Genomic DNA, 26,956 nt, shown 5'->3' on the forward strand with positions numbered 1-26,956 from the left:
ATAACGATCGCATCATCTAACATAACCCTATTTAAAATTTCTTCCATTTCAAATATGTTGTTTTGCCCTCAAAGAACAAGTTTTTAGGGTTTTCTGTTGCTCCAAATCGCACACTTATAAGAAAATTTTGAGGTCCTTCTAATCTAGACAATCTTGCTTCCGTTATGGATTAGCAGTCTTGTGCGAGAATTTAAATCCAAGTATCCATTTGAGGGTGTTTGGCTTCATCGATCAAGTGGATAGATCTGATGAACGATCACTCTCAGATGACAAATCAGTCTCAAATGTTGAAATGTAGTTATAGAGTATGGGTGACTGTGGTCGCACTCTCCTCCGACTGAGAGATTTCAGAAATCCGAAAACTAGAGAAATTCACACATTTTCTCTACTTGAGTGATGAATTCTATTTTAACATTCATAACCGATGTGATCAAAATCCATTTAGGAGATGAAATGGAGTGATTTTGCAAGGAAAATTTGGGTTCCCGTGCTTTCGGAAGGTTCCTTTGTGAGGGTGTAAACCATGTAATTGTGGACGTTAGAGTTTTATTTTATAAATTCACAAAACACTAAACCTTTGAATGTAAAGAAAATAACTCATATTTACATAAATAACCCAAATTCTTCTCTCTCAACCATTAGATCTAATCTAAGTATATGTGGAGACATCTCAACAAAAAAGGAGAGGATGATGGTAGATATTTTCATCATGAGATCAGATAATGCAGGCGATACCTAAATTGTAGGGGTTAAGTCAAGGGCGTCACCTTCAAATAAGATTGGCATCCAATGGTTTTAAATCCCAAAACCTTTTCTTTCTCCCTACCTGTGTGAGCGTTTACAGAGATGCAGAGCCTCGAGACAGAGAAACCCACCACGGAAGTGGTGCTTCAGCTTGAACAACCAGACCCAAAACCCAAGGTCACCTTCGACACAGTGCAGGTTAAGGAGACAGTCACCGGCAAAGACGACAAGTCCCCAAACCCAACACGAACCCGCACCTTCCGTCGCCTCAATGTCTCCAAACCAAAATCTCGCTTCGTGGAGATTAATTATCCACCCCCAGCTTCAAAACCTATCCCTGAATCAGACCTACAAGAACCCCTTCTCCCCGACAGAAACGACCTTTCCTCCACTGATGACGATGACGACGATCTGTTGACGGAAGGTGAAGAAGATGGAGAAGACAATTATTCGGGTAAGTATCGGAAGAAGAAGCGAAAGATCGGTATGAGACTCGTAATCGAATGGGTTCTATTTTTGGTCATTTTGACTTCCTTGATATGTTCTCTGACGACGAAGTCTCTCAAGCATCAAGTGAAGTGGGGATTGGTGATATGGAAATGGTGTTTGATGGTGATGGTAATCTTCTCTGGCCGCCTTGTCTCCACATGGCTCGTCGGTGTTGTTGTATTCTTCATAGAACGCAACTTCTTACTTCGCGAGAGGGTTCTTTATTTTGTGTACGGACTCCGGAGGAGCGTTCAGAAGTGTGTGTGGTTGGGTTTGGTTTTGTTTGCATGGACGTTCATGTTCAACCCAGAAGTTGAGAAGGACAAGAAGATCTTGAAGATGGTTTTCAAAGCCTTGGTTGCGGTACTAGTCGGAGCAACTATTTGGTTGTTAAAGATCATCTTCGTCAAGTGGTTGGCATCTTCGTTCCATGTCACCACCTTCTTCGACCGGATCAAGGAGAGCGTCTTCCACCATTACATACTCGAGACACTATCTGGACCTCCCCTCGATGAGGAAGAGGTAAGCAATTTAAAAAAAAATCCAACTATTTATCTCTCTGGTTCTGACTTCTGCTGCAATTTACAATTGTTCTGTTCTGTTCTGTTCTGTAACAGTTGAAGGAACAGGAGAAGAAGATAAGATTGACACATGCGAAATCATTACCGGCAAGGTTGAGGAGGGGGACGAAGAAGGCAGCGACGATGGCAACGACGAGGTCGAAGAAGTTTGGAGAAGGGAGGATTGATATAGAGAAACTGAGGAAATTAACTAGCACTGCATCGCCGTTTAACGTGAAGAGACTGGTGAGCTACGTGAGATCTTCAGGACTGTCGACGATTTCGAGAACGATTGACGATTTTGCAAACGCCGAGTCCGAGATCACTAGTGAGTGGGAAGCAAGGGCCTGCGCACAACGGGTCTTCAGAAACGTTGCGAAACCGGAAGCCAAGTAAGTTCACTCACTCATTACACTTCGCTGATGTTCTGTTCTGTTCTGTTCTGTTCTGTTCTGCACTGTTGTGGTCAGTAACCGCTGCGAGTGCGCGCTGCCATAGAGGTGGCGCGCATTGTGCGTCACTTTATGGTACGGTGCTATGTGCACTATTACTTTGTTAGGTTGAAAGCGAAGTCCACTTACTCAATTGACCATTATTGTCTCCCTTTGCCCTTTGGTGCGAGTCATGGATCGGGCCAGGAAGGAGGACATGGTGATCCGACCCGTATCCATTATGGATTCTAATTTCTAACTAACTATAAAGTATAAACATCCGCGGTGGGAGTTTCGATCACCACATTGATTTTAACCACATATTAGTGGTGGGATCTACTTATAAGATATTCAAAAATAATGGATAGGACATCTAATCTACTTATAAGATATTCAAAATTAATGAAAAGAACATCCCCAGAATAACCCCACTCCCAATTTTACGGTTAAAAATCCTAAGGGGGAGGACATTGTTTTTTTTTTTTTTTCTTTTTCGACGGAAAGGTGACACGTCATTATTTTAACCACATAAATAATGGTAGGATTCACTTATAAAATATTAAAAAATAAAACCCCAATCACATGGTCCCACTTTTTTTTTTTTTTTTGGTTTGCCAACCCCGGTTTATAAACCGGTGTTCGACCCATGTTGCACACCTGGCTGTGGTGGGTGAATCTCTCAACGGGGATTTTTTGCATCCACAATGATTCGATACCGGAACCTTGCCTAAGCGAAACAAACTGCTTACCACTTGGACCAACCCCGTTGGTTCCCACTTTTAATTATACGGTTAAAAATCATAACGGGAAAATATTGTTTTTTTTTTTTTAAGGTAAGAGAGAATATTGTTCTCTTCCAATGGGAAGGTGACTCAAACTTTGTCTATGGCCCTAACAAGTAATAATACTTGACAATTTGACATGAATAAATTAATAAAAGGGTAAGTTATAAATAATTCCCTTGGGGTTTTCAAATTATTACATTTATATTTGGGATAATTACTGTTGCCCCTGTAGTTTGATTTTATTACTAATATAACCCTGTTCTTTACAAAATTACTATTGCCCCCTTCCTTATAACGGTATTAAGTAGTCGTTAAGTTTGAATATGTAATGTCTAATTTGCCCTTCATTAAAATTAAGAAATCAAAAGACGATGCTACCCATTTATAAAAACCATTTTAAATGCCAATTTTATCCTAAATTTTATTTATTTTGAATTAATGAAATGGGCAAAATCCAAATTCGATTTGGTTTCCCATCTTCACTAAACTTCATTTATTTTAAATTCATTTATTCCGATTTGGTTTCCCGCCTTCACTAAACTTCATTTATTTTGAATTAAAGAAATGGGCAAAATCCAAATCCGATTTGGTTCCCCACCTTCACTAAACTTCATTTATTTTGAATTAAAAAAATGAGCAAAATCCAAATCCAATTTGATTTTCCACCTTCACTAAACTTCATTTATTTTGAAAATATTTTAAGTGATATTCAGTTTTCAATTTGAGTTGAATTCGATTTGTCTTCCTCATTGGTTTCTATTTGAGTTTTATTCAATCATTCTTACTTTATTTGGTGTTTTTTTTTTTTTTTTGAATAAAATGGATTATAGTAACTTTTTTCTCCACAGTTAATTAAGGGTACTACTATAACTTGACAAAAGGGTAAATAAATAAAGAGGTAAGTATAAAGGTATTTTGTGGATTTTGAGAAAATATAAGATGTCACATCGTCAATAAACTAACGGAACTTAATGGTAGGGGGCATGAATTGTGCGTGGTTGGATTAGTAATTTGAAAAGTTGATTCAATTGATTCTTACTATTATCCCTTGGTATTTTTTTTTTTGGTTGATCCAGGGATTATAATTAACTTTTTTGAAATCCCTTAGTTAAATTTTTAAAAACTATTCTATACATTCATATCTCTTATCTTTCAAATTCAGTTTTATTATTACTAAGATAAAGTTGTCAAGACTGTGCATTAAGGTTTTCACTATTTCTGTTTTTGAGCAAAATATCCAAACTATCATTTTTTTTCACATGCGTCAATGCAAACTAACCTTCTTAACTCTCACTTTAGTGGGCAATAGTAATTATAGACAAAATTAAAGGTTGGATTAGTACATTTGGAAAAATTTCCGGAGATCCAATTGTAAGGTAATGAATACATGACGTGTTAATACGGGTCAATTTAGTCAGTTATCATAGGTAGGGTGGAACTTCCTTAATGCTAGAGGGCCATGGCCACACCTAATTTTAAAAATTTCTTCATAGATACTACTTTGTCCCTTTTTTCTACATGTGAATTACTAACACTTGACATTTTTTTTTTTTATTTTTAAAAAAATTAAATTTTCTTAGAAAAACCCTCTTGGGCCTTTTTCAGTGTATGAAGTTTTAAGATTTGGTCTTACTTAATGGAGAAAATTTTTAATGATATGACAATTGCTAGAAAAATTAGTGTCAATAATTAGCTTTTTGAGATATTTGATAAATTCATAAATGCCAAAGCTTTTGATGGTGTAATTCACCACCATAGATCAAATAAAGTTTGGTAAAGGCGAGAGCTTGAATTAGTTCCTCTTTAGTGACCTCAAGCAATTGTTGACATAGACTTGGGTAGGGGAAAGCTTGAATTAACGAGTCCCCATTCCCCAATAGGGCAATGGGTAGGTAAAAACTTAGGTTAGTTCCTCTTTATTGATTGATGTGAAAGAAAGTCTCCACATGACATGAATGGGTGAAAGTAATAGAGATAAGGCAATGATGAATCTTTAAAATTTGGACTTTGACCAGAGTTTGGAAAAATAAAATAAAAATTTTAGATATTTTTTTTCGGATGTATTTTTCAATTTAACTCAAACGAAAAGATGGAATTATTTTTTAGGAAACTGCCAGAATCATGTAGGTCGGTCGGGTTATGACTTAGTTATGACGCGTTAAAAGGGTTCTGACGTGGTAACTACTTTTTCAATGTATGCGCACGTGCTGAAATGATCCGTTATTGCACTCGGAAATTGAAAACGACTGGTCACGAAAACAAAGAAGAATGACAATAAGTCACCTAAAGTGGGATGTAGTGGGCCCAGTTTCATCCGAGAGTGGTCAGTGGAGTGGACAATGTGTGTGTGGTGTTATCTGACAAAAGGGCCAACATCACCAAAAGTAGCCATCAGACGTCAACAACAACCAAACCAAGCGTTTTTAGTGTTTCTCAGTTTTTTCATACATCACTGTAGATCAGGAAAATTACATGATTAAGCTGCTTTTAGGTTTTTCTTACGGAAATAGTCAGTCGATGTTTCACTTTATTAAACTAGCTAAATGTGAGTTTACATTTGCAAAACTAGGCAAAATAGTATTTTTTTTCACCTCTTTGAACATTTTTATCCTTAAAATTGACCATACAGACATATTGGTGAAAATTTTCAAAATATATGAAAAAATAATGATTTTTCCCTTTTGGATAAAATAGTGATTTTTCCACTTGATATGTCAATTTTAAGGGTAAAAAATGTCCAAAAAGGTGAAAAGTCAATATTTTGACTAGTTTTATAAATGCAAACTCAGTTTTAACTAATTTTGTAAATTGAAATATTGAGTGATTATTTTGTAAGGAAAAATTTAAAAGCAGCTAATCACGTAATTTTTCCAATAGCCTTTTCTTGTGGGGTACATACGGTGAGATTTAAGTCCAAATCTTGGCCCTAGCTACGAGCTGGATCAGGGTGGTTATTCCGATGGAGAGATGTAAAAAATATAAGTCTAATGTGTCAAATTTATAAAAGATATAAGTCAAATGTGTCCTTCAATCTCCATCTCATTCCACACATTGATAAATTAATTAGATTTAACTTGTAGGATCCAAGCTGGTCTGGTTCAAATTCTGCACATTGATAAATTTGATCATGTTTGACTTGTAGGATCCAAGCTGGTCTACCTTTTTGAACTAAGTTACATCAAACTAGATCTCCACCTGCTCTTTTCTTGTTGCCTGTTTCTTAAGTTTGATATCTACTACTCACTGTTTTGAATTATTTGGGTCGTTATGATAACCCAACCTTTTTTGGCACACATTTATTTTTTATATTTTTTAATTATTGTGGTTGACCTTTCTTACAAGACTTGGGTCTATCTTATGCAAGAGGCTGATTTCATCACTCGATCCTTCTTTCCTTCTATTAAAACCCAATTTGGGACCTTGATTTGTCTAAGTACTGCTTGATGATTCCATGAATATTTTAACAAAGTCAAATGGTGTTGGGGAGAACAAAAACCGTCGTCTTTACATCATGGTTTGTTTACTTAGGGTGCGTTTGATAAAATTCTTAAAAAATGTTTTTGGCATTCTTCTGTTCTTTGGGAACGGAAGAATGTGATTAGAGACGTTTGATAAAACGGTTTGTTCTTCTGTTCTTTAAGAACGAACCGGTCAGAAAAGTGTTCTAAAAAACGCTTTTTGCAGAACATAAAAAGATGTTTTTACCAAAGAACAGAAACGAACGTGATAAAATTGGTTCAAATTGAAGCTTTAAAACAAGTTTATCAAACACCAACTTTATTTTTCAACCCAAAAAAGAAAAAGAAAAAAACCCAACTTATTCCATTATTAGTTGTTTGAAAATATTTAAAGAATGGATTTATCAAACGCCATTTTCAAGCAAAGAACGGTCTTTTCTTTACCAAAAAAAAAAAAAAAGAGCAAAGAACGGTCTTTTAGCACAGAAACATTAAAAAACGGTTTTGCATAAGAATTAATTTCTCAGAACAGAAACGTTACCAAACGCATACTTAGCTTTTAGGGCGGCTTACCTCTCTCCTTTGGGCGATTGGGACTTCAATACTTAGTTATTTATTAGTAGATTAACCCTGCTGGTATTTTATGTATGAAATTTTATTCAACAAATCACCCCCTCCCTCTTTAACACCTTAGAGTGTTTGGTTGCCTTTGTTTTAGGCAGTAATACTTCTATCAGCCAAAGATTTGATCAAGCGCCCATTGGCTTGCTTTGCCTATGTCAGATCATGATGAGTTCCACTTACCTTTCTCGTACATGCCCATTGGGGGCAGACTTACACCATCCTCTAGCATCATATAGCTGCTAGCCCGTTTTGAAGAGCAAACTAAGCATATTGAGCTCAATTGCCATATATTTTATATTGGATCATCAATAATATGCAAACAATTCAGAAAATATTGAACTTAACAATCCTGTTTTGAAAATTGTAATTGCAGGTATATCGAAGAAGAGGATCTGATGAGGTTCCTAGGGAGAGATGAGGTTCATACCATATTTCCTCTATTTGAAGGTGCATTGGAGACTGGACAAATCAGAAAATCTTCTTTCAGGAATTGGGTGGTAAGCCACAACTACCAATTCCATACACAGAATACAATCTACCACAATTAAAGAGTTGATGACAACTCTATTGTCTTGGATATGTGCACATGATTTCATTGAAAAGCTCTCAAAGGATTACCTTGCTTAAGTAGAAGATTATAAGTGACAAACTGATTGATCTCTTTCAGATAAGTCAGCAAAATCAACAAATACATTCATAAATCTGGGTTGTTTCATGTTTGCCTTGTTTCAGTCACTACTATTAGATTTTCTTATATATAGATAGTATTTTTATTCAGTAATTACCTACATGTTGCAGGTACGAGCTTACATTGAAAGGAAATCTCTAGCACATTCACTTAATGACACTAAAACAGCAGTGCAGCAGCTTCATAAGTTAGCTAGCGTCATTGTTAGTGTAATCATAATTGTTGTCTCCATTCTGGTGATTGGATTAGCAACAACCAAGGTCATCCTGGTGGTTACATCTCAACTGCTACTAGTTGGTTTCATGTTCAAGAACACATGCAAGACTATCTTTGAATCCATAATTTTTGTCTTTGTCATGCACCCTTTTGATGTTGGCGATCGTTGTGTTGTCGATAATATTCAGGTAAGTGTTATATCGGTTGCTGCCATTTATTTATTTAATTTTTCCATCTCTCTTTCTTGCTGTAACTTTGTTTTTTTTTTCTTTTATAAACTAAATTATTGGCATATTTTGTTGCCACAGATGATTGTTGAGGAGATGAATATATTGACAACGGTGTTTCTTCGCTATGACAATGAAAAGATATACTATCCCAACTCTGTTCTGCTGACGAAGCCTATCAGCAATTTTTATAGAAGTCCAGAAATGGCAGACACCATTGATTTTACTATTGATGTCGCTACCTCTATTGAGACGATAACAGCACTTAAGAAAGCTATACATGGGTAAGCAACCTTTCTGATGCTATTTTATTTTATTTTTCATTGATTAAGAAAACATACAATAAAAGCCGCAAAGCTCATATGGGCAAATATTGAACAATCATACAACACTTAATGTTTGACACATAATTACCACTTCAAAGTAGTCATCTTATTTCAACAAAACATATTAACAATAAATTTTGAGAGAACCCTTCGTTTCATTTCCATTTTTAGTCTCCTTTGGCTTAGTTCAATAACTAGTTGAGGTTTACCTTTAGTCCATGCAATAGAAGTGATTTCAGTCTCAATCTCTTATCTTATAATGTACCAAAATGTAGTTTTCCACCTCAGTCTCAGTCTCAGTCTCTTGGAACATGGCCTGGTAACCCTTTAGGTTGGGTGTCGTCTTAGTCTTAATCTTTCCACTTCTCAATCTATCTTAGATGCCTTCCCATTTGGGCACTTTAGTTATCAGAACTTGTAGAAGTTGTGCTTGTTAGCACAATGTCATTAGATAAAATTAGAATTTCTATAATAAAGAGAGAAATAGGAAGGAAGAGAAGAATAAGAACACACTGCAATTTAACATGGTTCGGTTTAGGATAAACCTACTGATATGGAGAAAATATAACCGAACCTGGTTCAAACTTGGTTCGATCCTCGACTCCGGTTGGGACCAAAGGAATCAACTCGCTTCCAAGCGAGCCGGGTTCGGGAGATAGCTTGCTGAGGAAGAAAAGTAACTCAGTCACAAGCACGCCCTAATCCGATACGATCGGAATAGCTTAATCAACCTAGAGACGGCTAGCAGCATTTGGCGGCTGTCACTCATCGCTATTATATGAATAACTACCATATAACGATCGTATTATCAAAGGAGTCATCTACTAGTCCAGCCTAGTAGAGATCTATCACTCAACGGATCTATTTATTAAGATCTGACGACTATCCGAAGAAGGCTTAAATACATCCAACAAAGGAGATTCGAAGGTACACTCTATATAAGACTTCACCTACTCATAAGGTGGAGGACGAATACAATCTGAATCGTATTCTCGTTATTCATTCCTTAGCTCTGTGCTCTAGCAGAGCCGTTTGTGATTAAGTTCATCAACTGACTTAGCCTTCGGAGGTGGACTCCCGATCCCAGCGGTCGAGCAACATCTGACGTTCGTTTTTGCAGGTCATTCTCAGGAGATCTAAGGGCTAAGCAGATTTTGGACGCATCACCTACGTCCACGACAAACTATTTTCCCCCTTATTATTTCCTTTAAATAGGAACATTATTTATAGATGGGATACATTGTTTTGTGAGGGAAGGTTCTTTCACATATGACAATACTTTATCATTGCTTTTTGCCATATCCACTATTGGTAAGTGATTGGTTGACATCTTCACCTTAGGTAAGTTTTGTTGATTGATTGATGTTTCTAGTTTAGGTAACTCTTGCTGATTGATTGACATCACCGCTTTAGGTAAGTCATGCTTATTGATTAACGTCACTTAAGGTAAACCTTGTTGATTGGTTGACGTCACTACTTTAGGTGACTCTTGTTGATTGATTGACATCACCACTTTAGGTAAACCTTGCTGATTGATTAGTGTCTCCGCTCTTGGTAAGTCTATTTGATTGATTGACTGATTCAAATTTTGAACATCCTCTATACGCCCCCTCAAGTGTAGCGGTCGTGGATTGACAACAAGCTTGTCCTGAGAGTCTTGAACCTTTGGCTAGGTAAACATTTTGTCAAAATATCAGTTAATTGGTCTTGACTGGGTACAAAACGGACATAGAGTTGATTTGATGCGACTTATTCCCTGACAAAATGGTAGTCGATCTCGATGTGTTTGGTCCATGCATGGAATAGAAGATTAGCTACAAAGTAAGTGGCCCCAATATCATCACTATAGAGAATTAGTGGGGTCCATTCAACCCTAGTTCTTGTAACAATTGGCATAGCCAAATTGACTCAGCTACCGCATTGGCAACCCCCTTATATTCTAACTCTGTTGAGGATTGTGCTAGCATATGTTGTTTCTTCGAACTCCAAGAGATCAAATTGTCACCCAAATAAAGACAACACCCACTGGTGGATCTTCTATCATATGGACATCCAGCTCAGTCTGCATTGGTGTATGCAATTAATTGTATTGACCCCATGGGCTAAATTTTAAGGCCTAGATCAATTAAATATTTTAAATACCATAAGATTCATTTTATTGCAGACCAGTGCTCATTTGTTGGTGAGTGCATAAATTGGACAACTCGGTTCATAGAGAATGATATATCCGGCCATGTTAGTGTTAAGTATTGTAAGGCTCCAACAATACTTTTGTATAAAATTGAATCTTCAAATGCTAAACCATTTCCTTGGTCATGGTTGGTTGTTGCACTCGGTGTTGATATTGGTGTTGCTCCTTCCATCTTTGTCTTTTGCAAAATGTCCAAAATATACTTTGTTTGGGACAAGTGCAACCTAGTAGTGTCTTGATGGACTTCTATTCCAAGGAAAAAATGCAAATCACCTAAGTCCTTGATGGCAAATTTATTGCCAAGACTAATAATGAGAGTGTTGGAAAATGTCATGTCAGCATTGCCACATCATCCTCCATTTGTTTAGATAATAACAAACATGAATTACTAATGGCTATATTGAGTTGTGTTTGTTTAGTTCAATATGAGAGGAAGTGGACCTAATCCAACTCAATGCCAAATGCTTAAGCCCAAGTCAAGGCCAAGATGGGCATGAAGTATAAATCAAGATGAGCATGAATGATGGAATGCAAGAAGACTCAAGAACATCAATGATCAACAACTCAGGCTTAAGCAAGAAGACTTAGCAAATTAGGACTTAAGTCACTTCATGTACACTCATATGTAATTGCACTCAATTGTACACATTTCATGTTATTAGACTAATCTAGGACATAATAGGAGAGTGTATAAGGCTTAGGGTTGGCTAAAAATACCAAAAACACAATCAAGTCCCCGAGTGCACATTACTTTGCACTTTGTACTCAGATGGACGTCCGTCTGAGCCAGACGGTCATCCATCTAGTCACAGATGCCAGACGGTATTTTCGTTTGGTCACAGAGTGCTAGACGGTATTTTCGTTTGGACAAATGGAAATCCATCTGGCTATGAAAAGTTAGACGGATGATTGTTTGACCAGGCGGACGTCCGTCTGGTTCTGATTTAAGCCCAACGGCTATTTTTTCTAAGACGGAGTTCCGTCTGATTCAAATAAATGTTCGTCTGGACTGAAATTTCATAGAAATTTCTATCCATTGGGAGGTTGGGCCAAGCAATTGAATGCTATCTATATAAGCCCAGCCAACCCCATTTGAGAACTTGAACCTTGCGTGTTGAGTGATTATCACTCTACAACTCTCAAATTCTCAGATAACGAGAAATCAATTGTGTTTTGCCTCATATCCTCATTCAACCTTGAAGAACATACTAAGGTGTTAATCAAGCTTGTGGAAGTCAAGCTTAAGGTGATTGAAGGTGTTGGTGGTGCATTCATCTCCATTTAAGTATACACTCTCATTGCATCACACTCACACAAAAGGTAAAGTGTCACACCTCTTGTTAGGTAATATCATTCTCTTGTATTTGTTCTATTCTAGTCTAAGTAGATTAGAATTGATTTTGGGTATTCTTTCATGTGAACAAATATTAAAGAGGGTGCTCTTTCCCTAGGATAAACAAAAATTGTAACCACCGTATTGAAAGAAAATCACTAGTAGAAATCTCTTTTGAGGCCAAGAGAAGAGTGGACGTAGACTTGTAAAGTCGAACCACTATAAATTATTGTGTTGTGGTTGTTTGTTATTGTTTAATTTCATTTGAATTTTCAATTTTTCCTTGAACTTGCAATCAAACCGAAAAATTGGGAAATTCCACTAGTTGCAACCTATTCACCCGCTATAGGTTGCTTTAACATAGAGCTTGGACATCCTTGGAGTCAATTCCTGCAATTAGGATGTCGTCTACGTACACCAACAAATAAATGATTTTTGAATTGTTTTTGTGTACATAAAGAGCTGTGTTAGATGAGGAAGCTTGAAACCCAATTTTTGCTAAGAATGAACGCAGCCGAGTTGACCAAGCCTATGGTGCTTGTTTTAGGTCATACAAAGCACGCTTTAGATGACACACATAAGATGGAATTATTGGATCGATGAACCCCTATGGTTGAGTCATATAAACATCTTTAGTTAAATTCCCATTGATAAAAACATTTTGGATGTCAAGTTGTCGAAGTACCCAACCGTTGGCCATTGCAATAGATAGGACCATTCTAGTGGTGGTGGTTTTGATAGTTGGGCTGAATGTATCAAAATAATCAATGCCTTCACATTGATGGAATCCTTTTGCCATAGGACGAGCTTTGTATTATGAACAGATGTCGACATTTATTTTGATCCAATATACCCACTTGTTGCCAGGTAAATTCATCAATGGGTGACATAGAACTAATTGCCAAGTTCCATTTCAAAGAAATGCTTGAAATTCTTCACACATGGCTTCTCTCCATTTTTTATCCTTGTTGGCCATGGAGATGAAGTTGGTTTAATTTCATTGGTGCCTATTTGGGTTATGTAGGCTGATGGCATAGGATGTCTAGTGGTCATGAGATTTAATTTTTGGACCAGTTTAACGATGCCAGATCAATATCTAGTGGTCATAACATGTTGAGGCAATGGTAGTTGAGGTTCAGATGGGTTTACATGTGGCGGATTTGAAGGACTAGGTGATTCAGTTATGAGGTGGATTTGAAGTAGGTAAATTGGGTATTGTTGAGGTGGATACAGGAGACACGATTGTGGTGGGATTTAGCTGTTGATGATAGTTTGTTGGATTATGAGGTGAAGTTGGATTGGGGTGTAAAGGTTGACTAGGTGGTGGGTGTGGGAAGGGGTTCAAGGTTGGGAAATGAGAACTAATTTGGTCATTTATAACCACTAGTGGGCTTGGATTTTGGTGTTTTGAAACTGGGCTAGTGGACTTGTAATTTGTTGGCAAAGGGAGGCACTCTTCATCGAAAATAACATGACGAGATATGTAGGTTCTTCCAAGAGTTGGTTCATAGCAATTGAAGCCTTTGTGGGTAGCACTATAACCTATAAAAATGCATTGAGGGGATTTGTATTGCATTTTATGTTTTATTATATGGCCTTAGCCATGAATAGCAAGCACTTCCAAAAGTGTGAAGAAGCATGTAGTTGAGTTCCTTTTAAAAAAGAACCTGGTATGGCGATTGACCATGTAAAAATAGAGTTGGTAGTTTATTGATGAGAAATGATGCAGTTTCAAAAGTTGATTTCCAAAAGGCCATTGGTACAGAAGATCGGGCCATAAGACTTAACCGCATTTCAAAATGTGGCGGTGTTTTCTCTCAGCAAATTTGTTTTGTTTTGCATGAACTTAGTAAATGTTTCTAATTGATGAACGATGAGGAATATCCATGTGAATCTATTGTGGTCGTCAACAAAAGAGATATAATAGTTAGATTCTTGAGTTGATATTACTAGTGTTGCACCCCATATGTCAAAATGGATGAGTTCAAATGATGATGCAACTGCTTGTTTATGAATTGGAAAAGGTAGCTTATGAGCTTTGCCTTATTGACATGGAGTACAAATTGATGATGTTTGGGTGGACTCATTTATTGGAAGAGCTGAAATTTTTATGATGCCTGCCATACACTTGGAAGAGGGGTGTTCGAGTCCATCATGCCATACCATCTTGGAAACTCTTTCACCAATGTGCATCATAGGCTTTGGCTTTATTGAATTTGAAATGGGAAGACGGTATAACCCATCTTTAATGGTTCCTTGTAGCAGTTTGGTCCCTCTATGTGGATCCTTCACAGAACAAAAATTTCAGTGAAACTCAAGTATGACATTATATCATATGTGAACTTACTGACAATAAATTTTTGGCAATTATATGAACATACAACACATCATTCAAATTGAAGGTATGATGAGTATAAATTAAATGAGTGGAACCAATATTTTTGATAGCCAAACTTGTACCATTTCCAACCCGAACTTGGTCTGTGCTAGTATATAGAGTGTTGATAGACATACTATCAAGATCAGAGGCAATATGGTGTGTAGCTTTAGAATCTAGATGCCAGTTCGGGATTGAAAGAAGATGTGGTGTGTAGCTCCGGACATATAACTTCTCTTTGGATTTTATCTTTGTCCCAATCATCATAGATATCTATGGACATTGTTGCTCTTGAGTGGTCCTTTTTGCTTCTTCATAAATTTTGCATAGTAGTGTCGGGGAGTTGTACTTGGCTTGATCTAGGCATACACAACTCAAAGTACACATTAGTACCTTGTGTTTGTTGTCATCAAATTGATGTGGTAATGCTGACATGGCATCTCCTCAACAATCCTCAAGGGAAGTAACAATAAGATCTTGATTGAATTTTTGCAAAATCTGGGATCCACTTTTGCAGTTAAAGCTCCCTACTTCTTAGGCATGTCAGTCACTCGATTCAATGAGGGAATTTGTATAAATCAATTGTAACTTATCAAAGATCTTATACAAAGGGCATAAATGGCAGATAACAAACCGGTGTCCACTCATGTCTTACTTCAACTCAATTAAGCAAGACTAGAAGAGAGCCCTTGAAAGATCCAACTCCTTATAGAAGCATAGTCGGAGCCCTACATATGCTACTTTGATTCAGCTAGACATTTAGTTCATAGTAAATAAAGTGTGCGAGTGTATGCTAAGCCCAACCGTAGCCCATTGGGACATTGTAGAATCCATCTTAACTATCTAAAAGGCACCCTCTCACATAGGTTTACCTTCCATTGCAAATACAAGATTTCTGGCCTCTCAGCCATCTCAAATGTGGACTAGACTAGTTGCCTTGATAATCGTAAATCCAAAGATGGTAAGGCAATCTTTCTGGGAAGCAATTTAATCTCTTGGAACCCGAAGAAACATGCCATTATGCCCCCCTTAAGCACTGAATCAGATTATCGTTCTCTAGTGGACACTGTGCAGAGCTTACTTGGTTACAAGCCCTACCACCAAAGCTTTGGATATTTTTGCCCAATGCACCTATCCTTTGGTGTGATAACGTGGGGGCCGCATGCTTAATCACAAATGTAGTATTTGATGCCTGTACTAAGCATGTGGAAATAGACTTTCACTTTATCAAGGACAAGGTGGCTGAAGGTGATTTGAGGTTTGATACATCTCTACAAAGGGACCGATTTACAAATCTATTCCCCAAAACATCTCCCCACTCAACGTTTTAACAGTCTCCTAAGACCTCTAGTCTCATTGCGGCCCTTGAGTTTGAGGTGGGATATTGGAGAAATTACCAAAAAAACCCACGCTGCAACTTCCAAAACCTTAGTTGAATGCCACAAGGACTCTAACGTAAGCAAGGAAACTCAAGCCATTGTCTCTCATCCATAACCATATGGGTTATATGCATGCAAGAAAATGTGAAAACCTTGCTATCACAATAGAGAATACCTACTCTGATTGAAACACATCAACAATTTTTTTGGGTTTACGAAACACATCAACAGTGTACATGAATGGGTAGTTCAACTCTAACTCGAGCTCTTCAATGTAATCCAACATGTAGGAGTTGTAAAATTCAAATTCAAAATCCTACATGTAATCCTAATCACATGAGACTTAGTAACTTAGTGAAAAAGGACTCATGCGATAACAAACTCGAGTCATAGTAATAGTGTACAACAGGACTTGAGCTCAAAGGATTAAATAGTGAAAATAATCCTTCATCCAGTGGATGTAGGCTTGGACACTACAACTGAACCAATTCAACCCTCGTTTGTGAGAACTACAATAGAGTATTCAATTTACTAAATATTGAACTCAAGAACCTACCTAGTCATGTTCTTAGTTCAATCATTCAAATGACATGATAAGGTACTTACCTCCAGCCATGGAAACTTGTCTTTGGAAGTCATTTGCGAGTTCCTCTCCGAGAAGGTGTCATCTTCGATGTCGAAGAAATCCAGTTCTTCCAAATTTTCCTTAGCAACAGAATGATGGAGAGACAGAGAATTTTTCTTACTAACAAAATTGGGGACTAGAGTTCATAGAAAACTACTGTAAAGTTTTCTTCACAGAATCCGGGTTCAGATGAGCCCTGTAGAAACGATGTTCCCATTAAACACCTCTAGGTAATCACCAAACAATTATCAAGGCGGTGGTTACCTTGAACTAAGATGTAATTATCAATAATGTTTGGGCCACATCATAATTATGAGAAGTAAAAACCTTTAATTTTATTTATTTAAATAAATGGAATATAACATTCTCCCACTTGGCCCAAACAACATTACACCTTAATTCTTAATGTTCAAACAAAAAAATAGAACTGTAAGAATCATAGTTGTAGACCCCTTTGACTCAGGCGGTACCTTCCATGTATCATAATACAATTTTTCTTTTCCTCCATAAACCCAACTTTATGAATAAACCTCAAATTTTTATTCCTAGTCCAAGAACATGTTTGTTATCTTAACAAAAATGTATATAACGGAAATGAGAAACAAACTACACAATAATCATTACACCAAAATGTGTAATAATTACCTTTCATGAAGATAAATCTTCTCGAAGTCCCAAACGGACAACATGATCGTCTTTCCCTTAGATGTTCACTCTTATATGAAATTGAGAATAGAAAGGGGAGTTCTTTCCTAGGAGTGGGAAATGCGGTAAAAGTAAAACTACCTTTTTGACTAATAGGAGGCCCTTTGTTAACGGATCAATAATTATCTGCTTAGTCTTTATGTGTTCTATGAGCACTTCCTTAGCTTAATGTGCTCTCTTATTACTAAATACTTAATGTCGTTATGTTTACTTCAACTTCCACTTTTATTATTCTTACCAAAGAACATTGTAGCAGTTTATCACAGTATAACTTCATTGGCCTAAAGATAGACTCAATAACTCTAAGAAATAAAGTTTTTCAACCATATTCCCTACATAGTAGCCTCAAAACAAGATAGAAACTCAGCTTCCATGGTAGAAGTAGTAACCAAGGTTTTCTTAACACTTCTCCAAGATATGGCCCCACCAGCTAGCATAAAGACATAGCCAGATGTTGATTTACGAGAATCAACACAACCTGCAAAATTTGAGTCTAACATCCGATAACTTCTAAAGTATCAAAATATCTGTATGTAAGTATCAACTCTTTTGTTCCTTAAAGGTACCTCATGACCTTCTTTGCAACTCTCCAATGATCCAAGTCGGGATTACTCTGATATCTCCCTAACATTCCAATGGCGAAAGCAATGTCAAGTTTCTTACAAACCTGTGCATACATCAAGCTTCTCACTGCAGAAGCATATGGAATGGTTTTTGATTGTTTTCAATATTCCAACTTTGGACACTGATTGAAATGGAACCTATCACCCTTAACAATGGGTGCAACTCTTGGTGAACAGTCTTTCATCCTAAATCTCTTAAGAACTTTGTTTATATAGGCTTTTTTAGATAGTCCAAAACACGCTGAGACCTATCCCTATGGATCTTAATCCCGATGATATAAGATGCCTCACCCATATCCTTCATATCAAAGTCTTGAGATAGAAAGCTTTTCACCTCATGTAGCAACCCTAAGTCGTTGGTTGCAAGCAAAATATCATCTACATATAACATAAGAAATATGATTTTGCTCCCACTGACCTTGTGGTATATTCACTAATCCATAACATTTTCTTCGAAACCAAATGAAGAGATCACATCATGTAATCTCAAATACCACTGTTGGGGTGCCTGCTCAAGTCCATAAATGGATCTCTTAAGTTTACAATCAATTGTTCACCATTACTTGAAATAAACCCATCAGATTGTTTTATGAATCCTTCTTTGACACGGGAGAGAATGTCTCCTTATAGTCAATGCCTTCCCTTCGTGTGAATCCCTTGGCAACTAGTCATGCCTTGTATTGCTCAATGTTGCCTAGTGAATCTTTCTTAGTTTTAAAGACCTTACAACCTACTAGTTTCTTTCCTTCAGGCAACTCAACAAGGTCCCAAACATCATTATGTGCCATAGAGTAATCTCATCCTTCATAGCTTCATACCACAACTAGATTTATCACTATTCATTGATTGTGAAAACGTTCAGGATCTAATTCAATAGTGATATCATAGTCAAACTCTTGCAGATATACAACATAATCAGTAGGTATTGTTGATTTTCTGACTTTAGTTGATCTCCTTGATGGTGTTTCAACATCCACTTCTTGGGATTGCTGAACAACAAGTTGCTCCTCAACAGGATGCTCCTGATGTGAAAGATCTTCACCATGATCTTCTATGACCACTTCAGTCGCCATATCACCAACCTCTTGTGGAGGTTGTTGCAGAATCAACTGATTCTCCATAGCAATTTCAGCAAGACGTGGGTCTCAAGTCATTGGTCTCTCTATGTCCATCCAACTAAGGTGAACAACCAGCATTCCACTTGATGAAGGAGCACCAACTGCATTATTTCTTTTATCGGAGCCCAAGTCTATGAGGCGATCACTCTCAGTAATCACATCATTCTCAAGAAATTTTGCATTTCTTGACTCAACAAACCTACTTGAATAATTCAGACAGTAAAACCTTTAACCCTTAGATTTTTCAGCATATCCAACAAAAAATGCACTTATGGTTATTGGATCTAGCTTCTTTTCATGTGGATTATATACTCTTACTTCAGCTGGACAACCCCAAATGCATAAATGTCTTAAACTCGGTTTCTAACATTTCCATAACTTAAATGTCATTTTAGGAACCGCTTTGGTTGAAACTCTGTTTAAAATATACGCGGTTGTTTAAGAGCTTCCGTCCATAAAGAAGGAAATAGTTTGGAGTTACTCATCATACACCTCACCATATCTAACAATGTCATATTTCTCCTTTCTGCAACATCATTCTGTGATGGTGTGCCAGGGAAAGTGTATTGTGCAACTATACCCTGCTCTTGGAGAAATTTAGCAAAAGGACCAAGTGTTTGTCTATCACTCATGTATCTACCATAATATTCACCACCCCTATTTAATCTCATTACTTTGATTTGTTTACTACATTGTTTCTTTACGTCCGCTTTGTATATCTTAAAAGCGTCAAATGCTTCGTTCTTATTATGAAGCAAATAAAGATACATAAATCTAGTGTGATCATCAATAAATGTAATAAAATATTTCTCACTACTTAAGATCATTGTTAGTGCAACAAATATCGATGTGTATAATTTCTAATGTTTATGAACTCCTATTGGCACTCTTCTTAGACTTATTAGTCTACTTTCCTTTGATGTAGCATAAGCAAATCTCAAAATCAGTAAAATCAAGAGTTTCAAGAACTCCAAAGTTACTAATCTTTTAACTCTATTAATGGAGACATGACCTAGTCTCCTATGCCATAAGATTGAAGATGTTACACTCACAATGCTACGTTTAATACATATTGTATCATGGGAAGTAGTTAAACTACATGGAACATCATTCAACATAATTTTAAATGGACCATCAACTATAGTACCACAACCAACAACATTAGAATTCTTAAATAACATAAATGAATTCATAGTGAAGTTGAAATTGTATCTCAAAGGAACTAGTTTAGATACAAAAATTAAATTCCTGGAAAAATTAGAAATATAAAAGGTCTGGTCTAAAAACAAAATATGTCCTGAATTCAACATTTCTAACTGTTTTAATAAATAAAAGGTCTGGTCTAAAAATAAAATGTGTCATGAATTTAACATTAATTTAATTGTTCCAATAAATTCAACTCTAAAAGGCATTTGGTTTCCAGAATAGACACAATATTCACTTCCCACTGGTTTCCTTCGATTGAGAAAAACTTGCAAGGTATTAGACTCATGGATTGTAGAATCAGAATCAATCCACCAGTCATTATGTAAAACACAAAAATTAGATTCAGAATACACAAGAGAAAGGTGATTATCATGTTTCTCCATCCATGCTTGCCTCTTAGGACAATCCTTCCTCATGTACCCCTTCTTCTTACAAAAGAAACACTTAAGATTGTCCTTCATGGTCGGCATGACACCATGCAACTTTCCTTTTCCCTTCCATTTCTTACTGGAAGTCGGTTGGTTCGAAATGGGACCATCAGCCAAATTTGGACTCTCCCATCTCTTGCAATAAATGCCCCTCCTCTTGAACACACATGGTCAGACACTCATTGATTGACCATATCTCCTTAAGTGTGTCATGTAAGATCTTAAATGGGGCATAATGATAGGAAAGAGTTTGCAAGATGAAGTGCACAATAAAGTCATCAGAAATCACCATCTTCAGTGCTTGAGTTGGACAAAAATATCTATGATCTACATAATGTGCTCACGCACCCCTCTCAAGTCATGAGTTTGGCTGAAGCCAACCTACTAATGAGCATACCACCCAATGCCTTGTTAGAGGTCAAGAATTGAGCCTCAACGGCATCCAGGAAGTTATTGACCTTCTCACATTTAGGAATGGACCTACAAATACTAAGAATAATGTGAGACTTGATGAACATCATACTCAAATGATTGGATCACTCCCATCATTCATACAGTTCAATATCTGCATTAGTACTAGATTCAGTATGTACCATAGGCATTGCCTTGCGAATGGCATAGCCCAAGTTCAGTTGAACAAACTCTTTCCAACTAGTATAGTTGTCTCCAGTAAGTAGAAGAACATCATGATCAGAGGATACAACCTTTTGTTCTACTACAAAGGAATCAACAAGCATGCTTACTATAACAAATTTAGAAGCACAACCCATCAAACATAATATTAGTCTACTAATGTACACTAATACAAATACATAAAATTGCATATCATAAAACCTCCCCTGTGGCAAAGATCTTACATATAATGATTTTATCTAAAAATTGATGAAAATAAAAAATTATTGAAATTTCTCAATACATGTGGGCTACTTAAGAAATTACAACAACTTCCTAGTTCATCCTAATCGTACATGAAGAAACAATATTTCCCTTGGTCAATGTATCATGTCCCCATGCACAACTAGAATTCAATGTCATTTTCATTCATGTGATCTAAAAAATAATCACTACATATAAACATATTTTTCATATTGAAGATGTTGTGGTTAATCAAAATTATTCAAATATGTTTTTTATTATGACATTTCAATCCCAAAAAGGGCAAAAAAAATGCATGTCTTTGAGCTTATAAAGGGCAAAACCAGCCACCAAACGGCTCACCGTCTGACCTAGATGGCCACCTTCTGGGGTCCGTCTGCTCTTTGTGATGTACTCACAGTTACAAGGGGCGCCGTCTGGTTTAGAAGGTGCACCGTCCTGCTACCGAACGGTGCGCCTTCTTAACGGAAAATTGCCTTCTGTCACCGTAAACAGAATCCAAAAGTTCTCTGATTTTGAATTTTCAACATCCAACACTTCTAATGGATACGAAAAATTTCCCAAAAATTTTTAAAACAACTTCTATTATGGATTAATAAATCAAACATCAAAATCCTAAGATCAATAGCATCATGAATCATCACATCATCCATAGAAATTTCATAAATAATTCCAGGCAGAGGAAAAACCATGGCTCTAATGCCAAATGTGAGAACTACAATAGAATAATCAATTTACTAAATATTGAACTCAAGAACCTAACTAGTCATGTTCTTAATTCAATCATACAAAAGACAAGATGTCACATCCCCCCAGCCGGTGCCCTAACTACAATACCCAAAAGTGTGATCCACAGCCCCCGAAGATCAAGTCTTAACAATCATCCTCCCATATAGCACAATAGTATAATTATAAGCAAGAAATAGTCATTGTATTAATGTATATAAAAGAATAAACAAAAAATGAATCTTAGAAGGATCTCAAATCATAACCAGCGTGTGGAAAAATGATACCAAAGTAATCAGAGTAAGATAAATGTGGAAATAAACTTTAATATCAAATGCGGAAGAATAGTCAACTAAATTATTACAACTGGAAGAATTAAAAAATGTCTATCAATCTAATCTATATCCTCTAGAAGTTCTTATTCTTCTTCTTCGATTCTAGTCTTCTTCTCAGTGGGCTTGTGTTCTTGAAGCTTGGGGTCCATATCAAGCTCATACTCCCATCTGCTAGCAAGACAATGTCTATTAGTGTTGATTGGCGCCATGATAGTATTCCATACTGGCACTCGAGTTGTACCACAGGTCACTATCATATCCCATTGCTTCCTCAGCTATATAATATAGGGAAGGGTCCTCCACATAGGAGCTCGGGATCCCTTCCGTACTTGCATAGTCATCTAAACAAACATTGTCCCTGAAGAGTGAGCTCAAAAGAACTCCGCAAGTAGTTCAAATACAAATAACCATTACAATCAATATTCAAGAACAAAGCATGATGCAATATGATATAAGACAATGCGCAAGTACGCATCTAAATCTAACATATGCTAGTCTCTAATGGCAAACACACATTGATATAGAACACCATACTCCTCTGGAGCAATCTCAGTCACTCTCCTTCATGACTCTTAAGCATGTTTTTGGGTTCTCCGTGATAGTTGGGTCAAGGCATCCATCTCAGACAATCACCATGGCTGGGGTTTAGGTCACCACTCTCTCACTTCACCATTGGTATAAGTATTGGCACGTGTCAGGGTTATACCTGCCCAATGCACGCCATCTATTGAATTATATCAATCTTGGGGTCGGATACTTCCCATCCTTGCCTCTCGCAATCCGTTCCGGTACCTTTCCCCCTAGAGTCGTTGTATCCTATGGCTCCAACCAATTCGGACTACAAACTCTTAACCCTATTGGTCATCCACATATAATAAATGGGAAGCTCTTATGTCTTCTTATGGGTTGTCTACCAGTCTTGAGCGTCCATGAACCCATGCTTATTATTATGCGACCCTACCAATGAATGCCCCACAATGTGATTATGTCCTTTCACGGGTTGGATGCCGGTCTTGAGAACCCACAATCCCATTGCTGCCATGGGTCACTCGGCCTCAATACCCATGCCAATAGGGTGAGATGTGATGGGGTTTCTAACCAAAAAAATCTAGACAAGTCCTAGGTACATCATTTAGTAACCATGGAAAGCGTCAAAGGGCATCATAGGAAAGCGTCCCATACCACCTCCACTGATATCCCGAGACAAAAACACCCAATTGGCATTCCCCATTCCACAATCACAACCTAGGCAATCACATTAAAATATGATTTCAAATATAAAATCATATCATAATCCATTCACATTCTTACAAATATGCATAGCATCATAACGAATAACATTCTGAAATTATATATCTATCGTGAATAAGTCCAAAAATAGTAATATAGATCATGCATTTAAAAATAGAAAGTAACTTATGTTATTTTTAAGTGAAAGTTCTCACCTTGTTATTGTCTTGTAACCTTCGAAAAGTAGACCAAAAGGTAGATTCACACTTGCCAAGGAAACCCTAGTACGATGATTCAATGTTAGGAACAAACCCTAAAGGTTTGAAGATGAACAGAGTCAAAATAGGACAACTTGTTGTCTCGGTACCCTTTGGTCACCCAGGGCTGCCAAAGCAAGCTGCCAATGCTGCTATGTACGGACAACAAAACCTAAAATCAATTAGAAACTCATCATTTGGGTTCCAACTCACTCCGAAATTAACTATAAAACTCTGAAATAATAGTAAGACATTAGTTAGAATGATTTAGGCATCAATCATGGCCAAAGGAATGAAAACCTAACGAGTCCCAACTTAGGTTTCATCCAAAATCAAACCACATATTCACGGATAGACTAAAGTGAATGGGGATTCACTCTAGGACTAAGAAAAATAGAATAAGGTCTAAAAACAACCTAGAATATTGTCTAGCATGGATTGGAAATCAAACTAATCAAAGACGACAACAATCATATAGATTCATGCTAGGCTTTTATCAGATTCACACCATGAAGTTCAAGGAAGAACTGAGTGAATAGAGATTCCCTATAGAACTAAGAGAATGAAGAGTAAGCCATTACAGTAGCTTAAGACCTTCTTCAAACTCTCAACAATAGGTAGAATCAATAAGAGAATGTAGAACTAAAAGAAAGAGAGTGATCGCTAACCTTGAAGAAGAGGATTCATCGAGAGGAAAACTTCACGGATACTTGTAAATTTTCCTTAGCCTTGGAGAGAGAGCTCTGGAGGGTCTCTGATAGCCTTATGACATAGTGACACAAATTAGAACGAAAATTATTAAATAGGCCTTCAGAAACCTAATTCCCAAAAAGTGACAAATTTGCCCCAATACTGGTTGGTCACTTGGGGCGACAAAGGCAGGCTGCCAACCTGTACCACTTTGGTCAAAAATTGGATTTTGGTCCCTGAAAGCTCTATCCTCCTCTTGGGTCCTTTTCCAAGTTATAGAAGGGTCTTAACTAGTTTTATGGGACCTTCCAATTGTGTCATCACTGTGCTCTTGGTCCATCTACCAAGTTCGTCATCATTCAACCTAGATCTTCTTCCGAACTCCGACAAGGTTTCTATCTTAGCATCATCACCATCTACTTCCATTGGTTCCAAGTCATATCAAATGGGTTCAATTTGAATGGCCCACAGCTATCTTCTTCCTTCACTTTGGGTTTTGAGACCTACAATATAGATTTCCAAGTTAGGGTTGTGAGGAATTTCACATAGGATAAGGTACTTACCTCTAGACATGAAAACTTTTTTCTGGAAATCGTTTGTGAGTTCTTCTCCGAGAAGGTCGTCATCTTCAATTTTGAAGAAATCTAGTTCTTCCAATTTTTCCTAAGAAATCGAATGATGGAGAGACAAGAAATTTTTCTTGCTAAAAAAACCGGGGACCAGAGTTTACAAAAAATTGCCATAACGTTTTCTTCACAAAATACATGTTTAGATGAGTCCTGTAGAAACAGTGTTCTCATCAAACACCTCTAGGTAACCGTCAAACAGTTATTAAGGCGGTGACCTTGAATAAAGTTGTATTATCAATAATGTTTGGGCCACATCATAATTATGAGAAGTTAAAATATTTAATTTTATTTATTTAAATAAATGAATCTAACATAGTCATGTCTCTCTTTCTCTCACGTCTTCTTCCTCTCTAGTCTAACCCTAATTTTGGATGACCACAAGTTTTGCTACCATGGATTGGAAATTTTTGATCACATTCTATACCAACATAGAACTAATTAAAGGAGTTTATCAGCATTACTTTGACTTATTTTGCCGATTTCTACCTTTAGTTCCACACACATATGTCCTTCATTTGTGGGAATTTTGTCTAATAAACTCTCTCTCCCTGAAACAAACCTGCATTCGTAAATCTCTGGGTTGATTTTTAAGGCATCACTTGTCATGCATTCTAAGTCAATCTTAGATGATAAAAACAGATACATTTACTGCTTGTGAATGTAAAATTGATACTGAATGCAAATACAACACAGCATTAGTATATTTTGTTTGTTTATTTGTTCAAGAAAACTGTTGTTGAATGCAGATACATAGAGAGCAAGCCAAAGTATTGGAACCCAAAGCACTCGGTGATAGTTAAAGAGATTGAGAACGTGGACAAGATGAAGATGTGTTTGTGTGTCCTGCACACAATGAATCACCAGAATTATGGCGAACGCAATTTTCGGAGAACGGAGCTTATATTAGAATTGAAGAAGATCTTTGAAAACCTCGGGATAAAATACCACCTTCTCCCTCAAGAGGTTCATCTCACTCAATTCCAAATGGCCAATGCTGGACGGATGCCAATGCATTCTTGAACGATCATGTACGTGGTTGTATAAATCAATCTAACCATCCAAGGCTTTTTAATCAGAAATGGATGAATTTCCACATTCATTCATTTCTTTCTGCCTTCTTTTGTTTTCTTTTTCTTTGCTTTTCCTACAAGAAAAGGATTTGATGAGTTATGGTGTGATGCAAATCTTCTTGATGGTCATATTGTTTATAAGATATCTTCTGTTCTATGGAGAGACATGTGTGTGTCAGTTCACTAATTGGTTTTCATTTTGATTGATTGATGGTTTGGGTTGGTTGAAAGGTGAGGATAAAGTGAACCTTCCCTTTGTATTCATTATGCAGTTGACATGATTGTATGACTTGTTAAAATTAATCTCATGACTTAGTTATGATACTTGTTGTAGTTGGTAATTCTTCTGCTAGGGCTGATTTCCTGCGAGAAAAAGAAGCGTAGAGGAGACGTGGAGAGGACTCTTTGGAGCATGGGGACTCTATGATGCCCAAATCAGTGGGGGTGGGATCATCTTAACTGCCAGGGTAGAGGATTGTGCTCCCTTCACATCCTTTCGCCGCATACTTTGAAGGGAGACCCACCTCTGAGCACAATCCTCCACCGTCGGGTAAGAGGATCTGGACTCCAACTTTGACACAGATAAATTCTAGTTAAAGGAGATTAATGA

General features: G+C 37.0%; 1 protein-coding gene across 1 annotated transcript; it reads left to right on the forward strand.

Moving 5' to 3' along the window:
• Nucleotides 1-722: 722 nt before the first annotated feature.
• On the forward strand, nucleotides 723-26,388 carry LOC149006156 (mechanosensitive ion channel protein 10-like). The gene is made up of 6 exons (XM_089164962.1): nucleotides 723-1,755; nucleotides 1,851-2,185; nucleotides 7,465-7,588; nucleotides 7,890-8,183; nucleotides 8,304-8,506; nucleotides 26,023-26,388. The coding sequence occupies exons 1-6, from the start codon at nucleotides 847-849 to the stop codon at nucleotides 26,294-26,296; spliced, it is 2,139 nt and encodes a 712-aa protein (XP_089021088.1). The 5' UTR covers nucleotides 723-846; the 3' UTR covers nucleotides 26,297-26,388.
• The last annotated feature ends 568 nt before the right edge of the window (nucleotides 26,389-26,956 follow it).

Source organism: Hakea prostrata, chromosome 8, assembly GCF_041222555.1.
Source record: "Hakea prostrata isolate BN-2017 chromosome 8, UWA_Hpros_2, whole genome shotgun sequence".
Taxonomy (NCBI): domain Eukaryota; kingdom Viridiplantae; phylum Streptophyta; class Magnoliopsida; order Proteales; family Proteaceae; genus Hakea; species Hakea prostrata.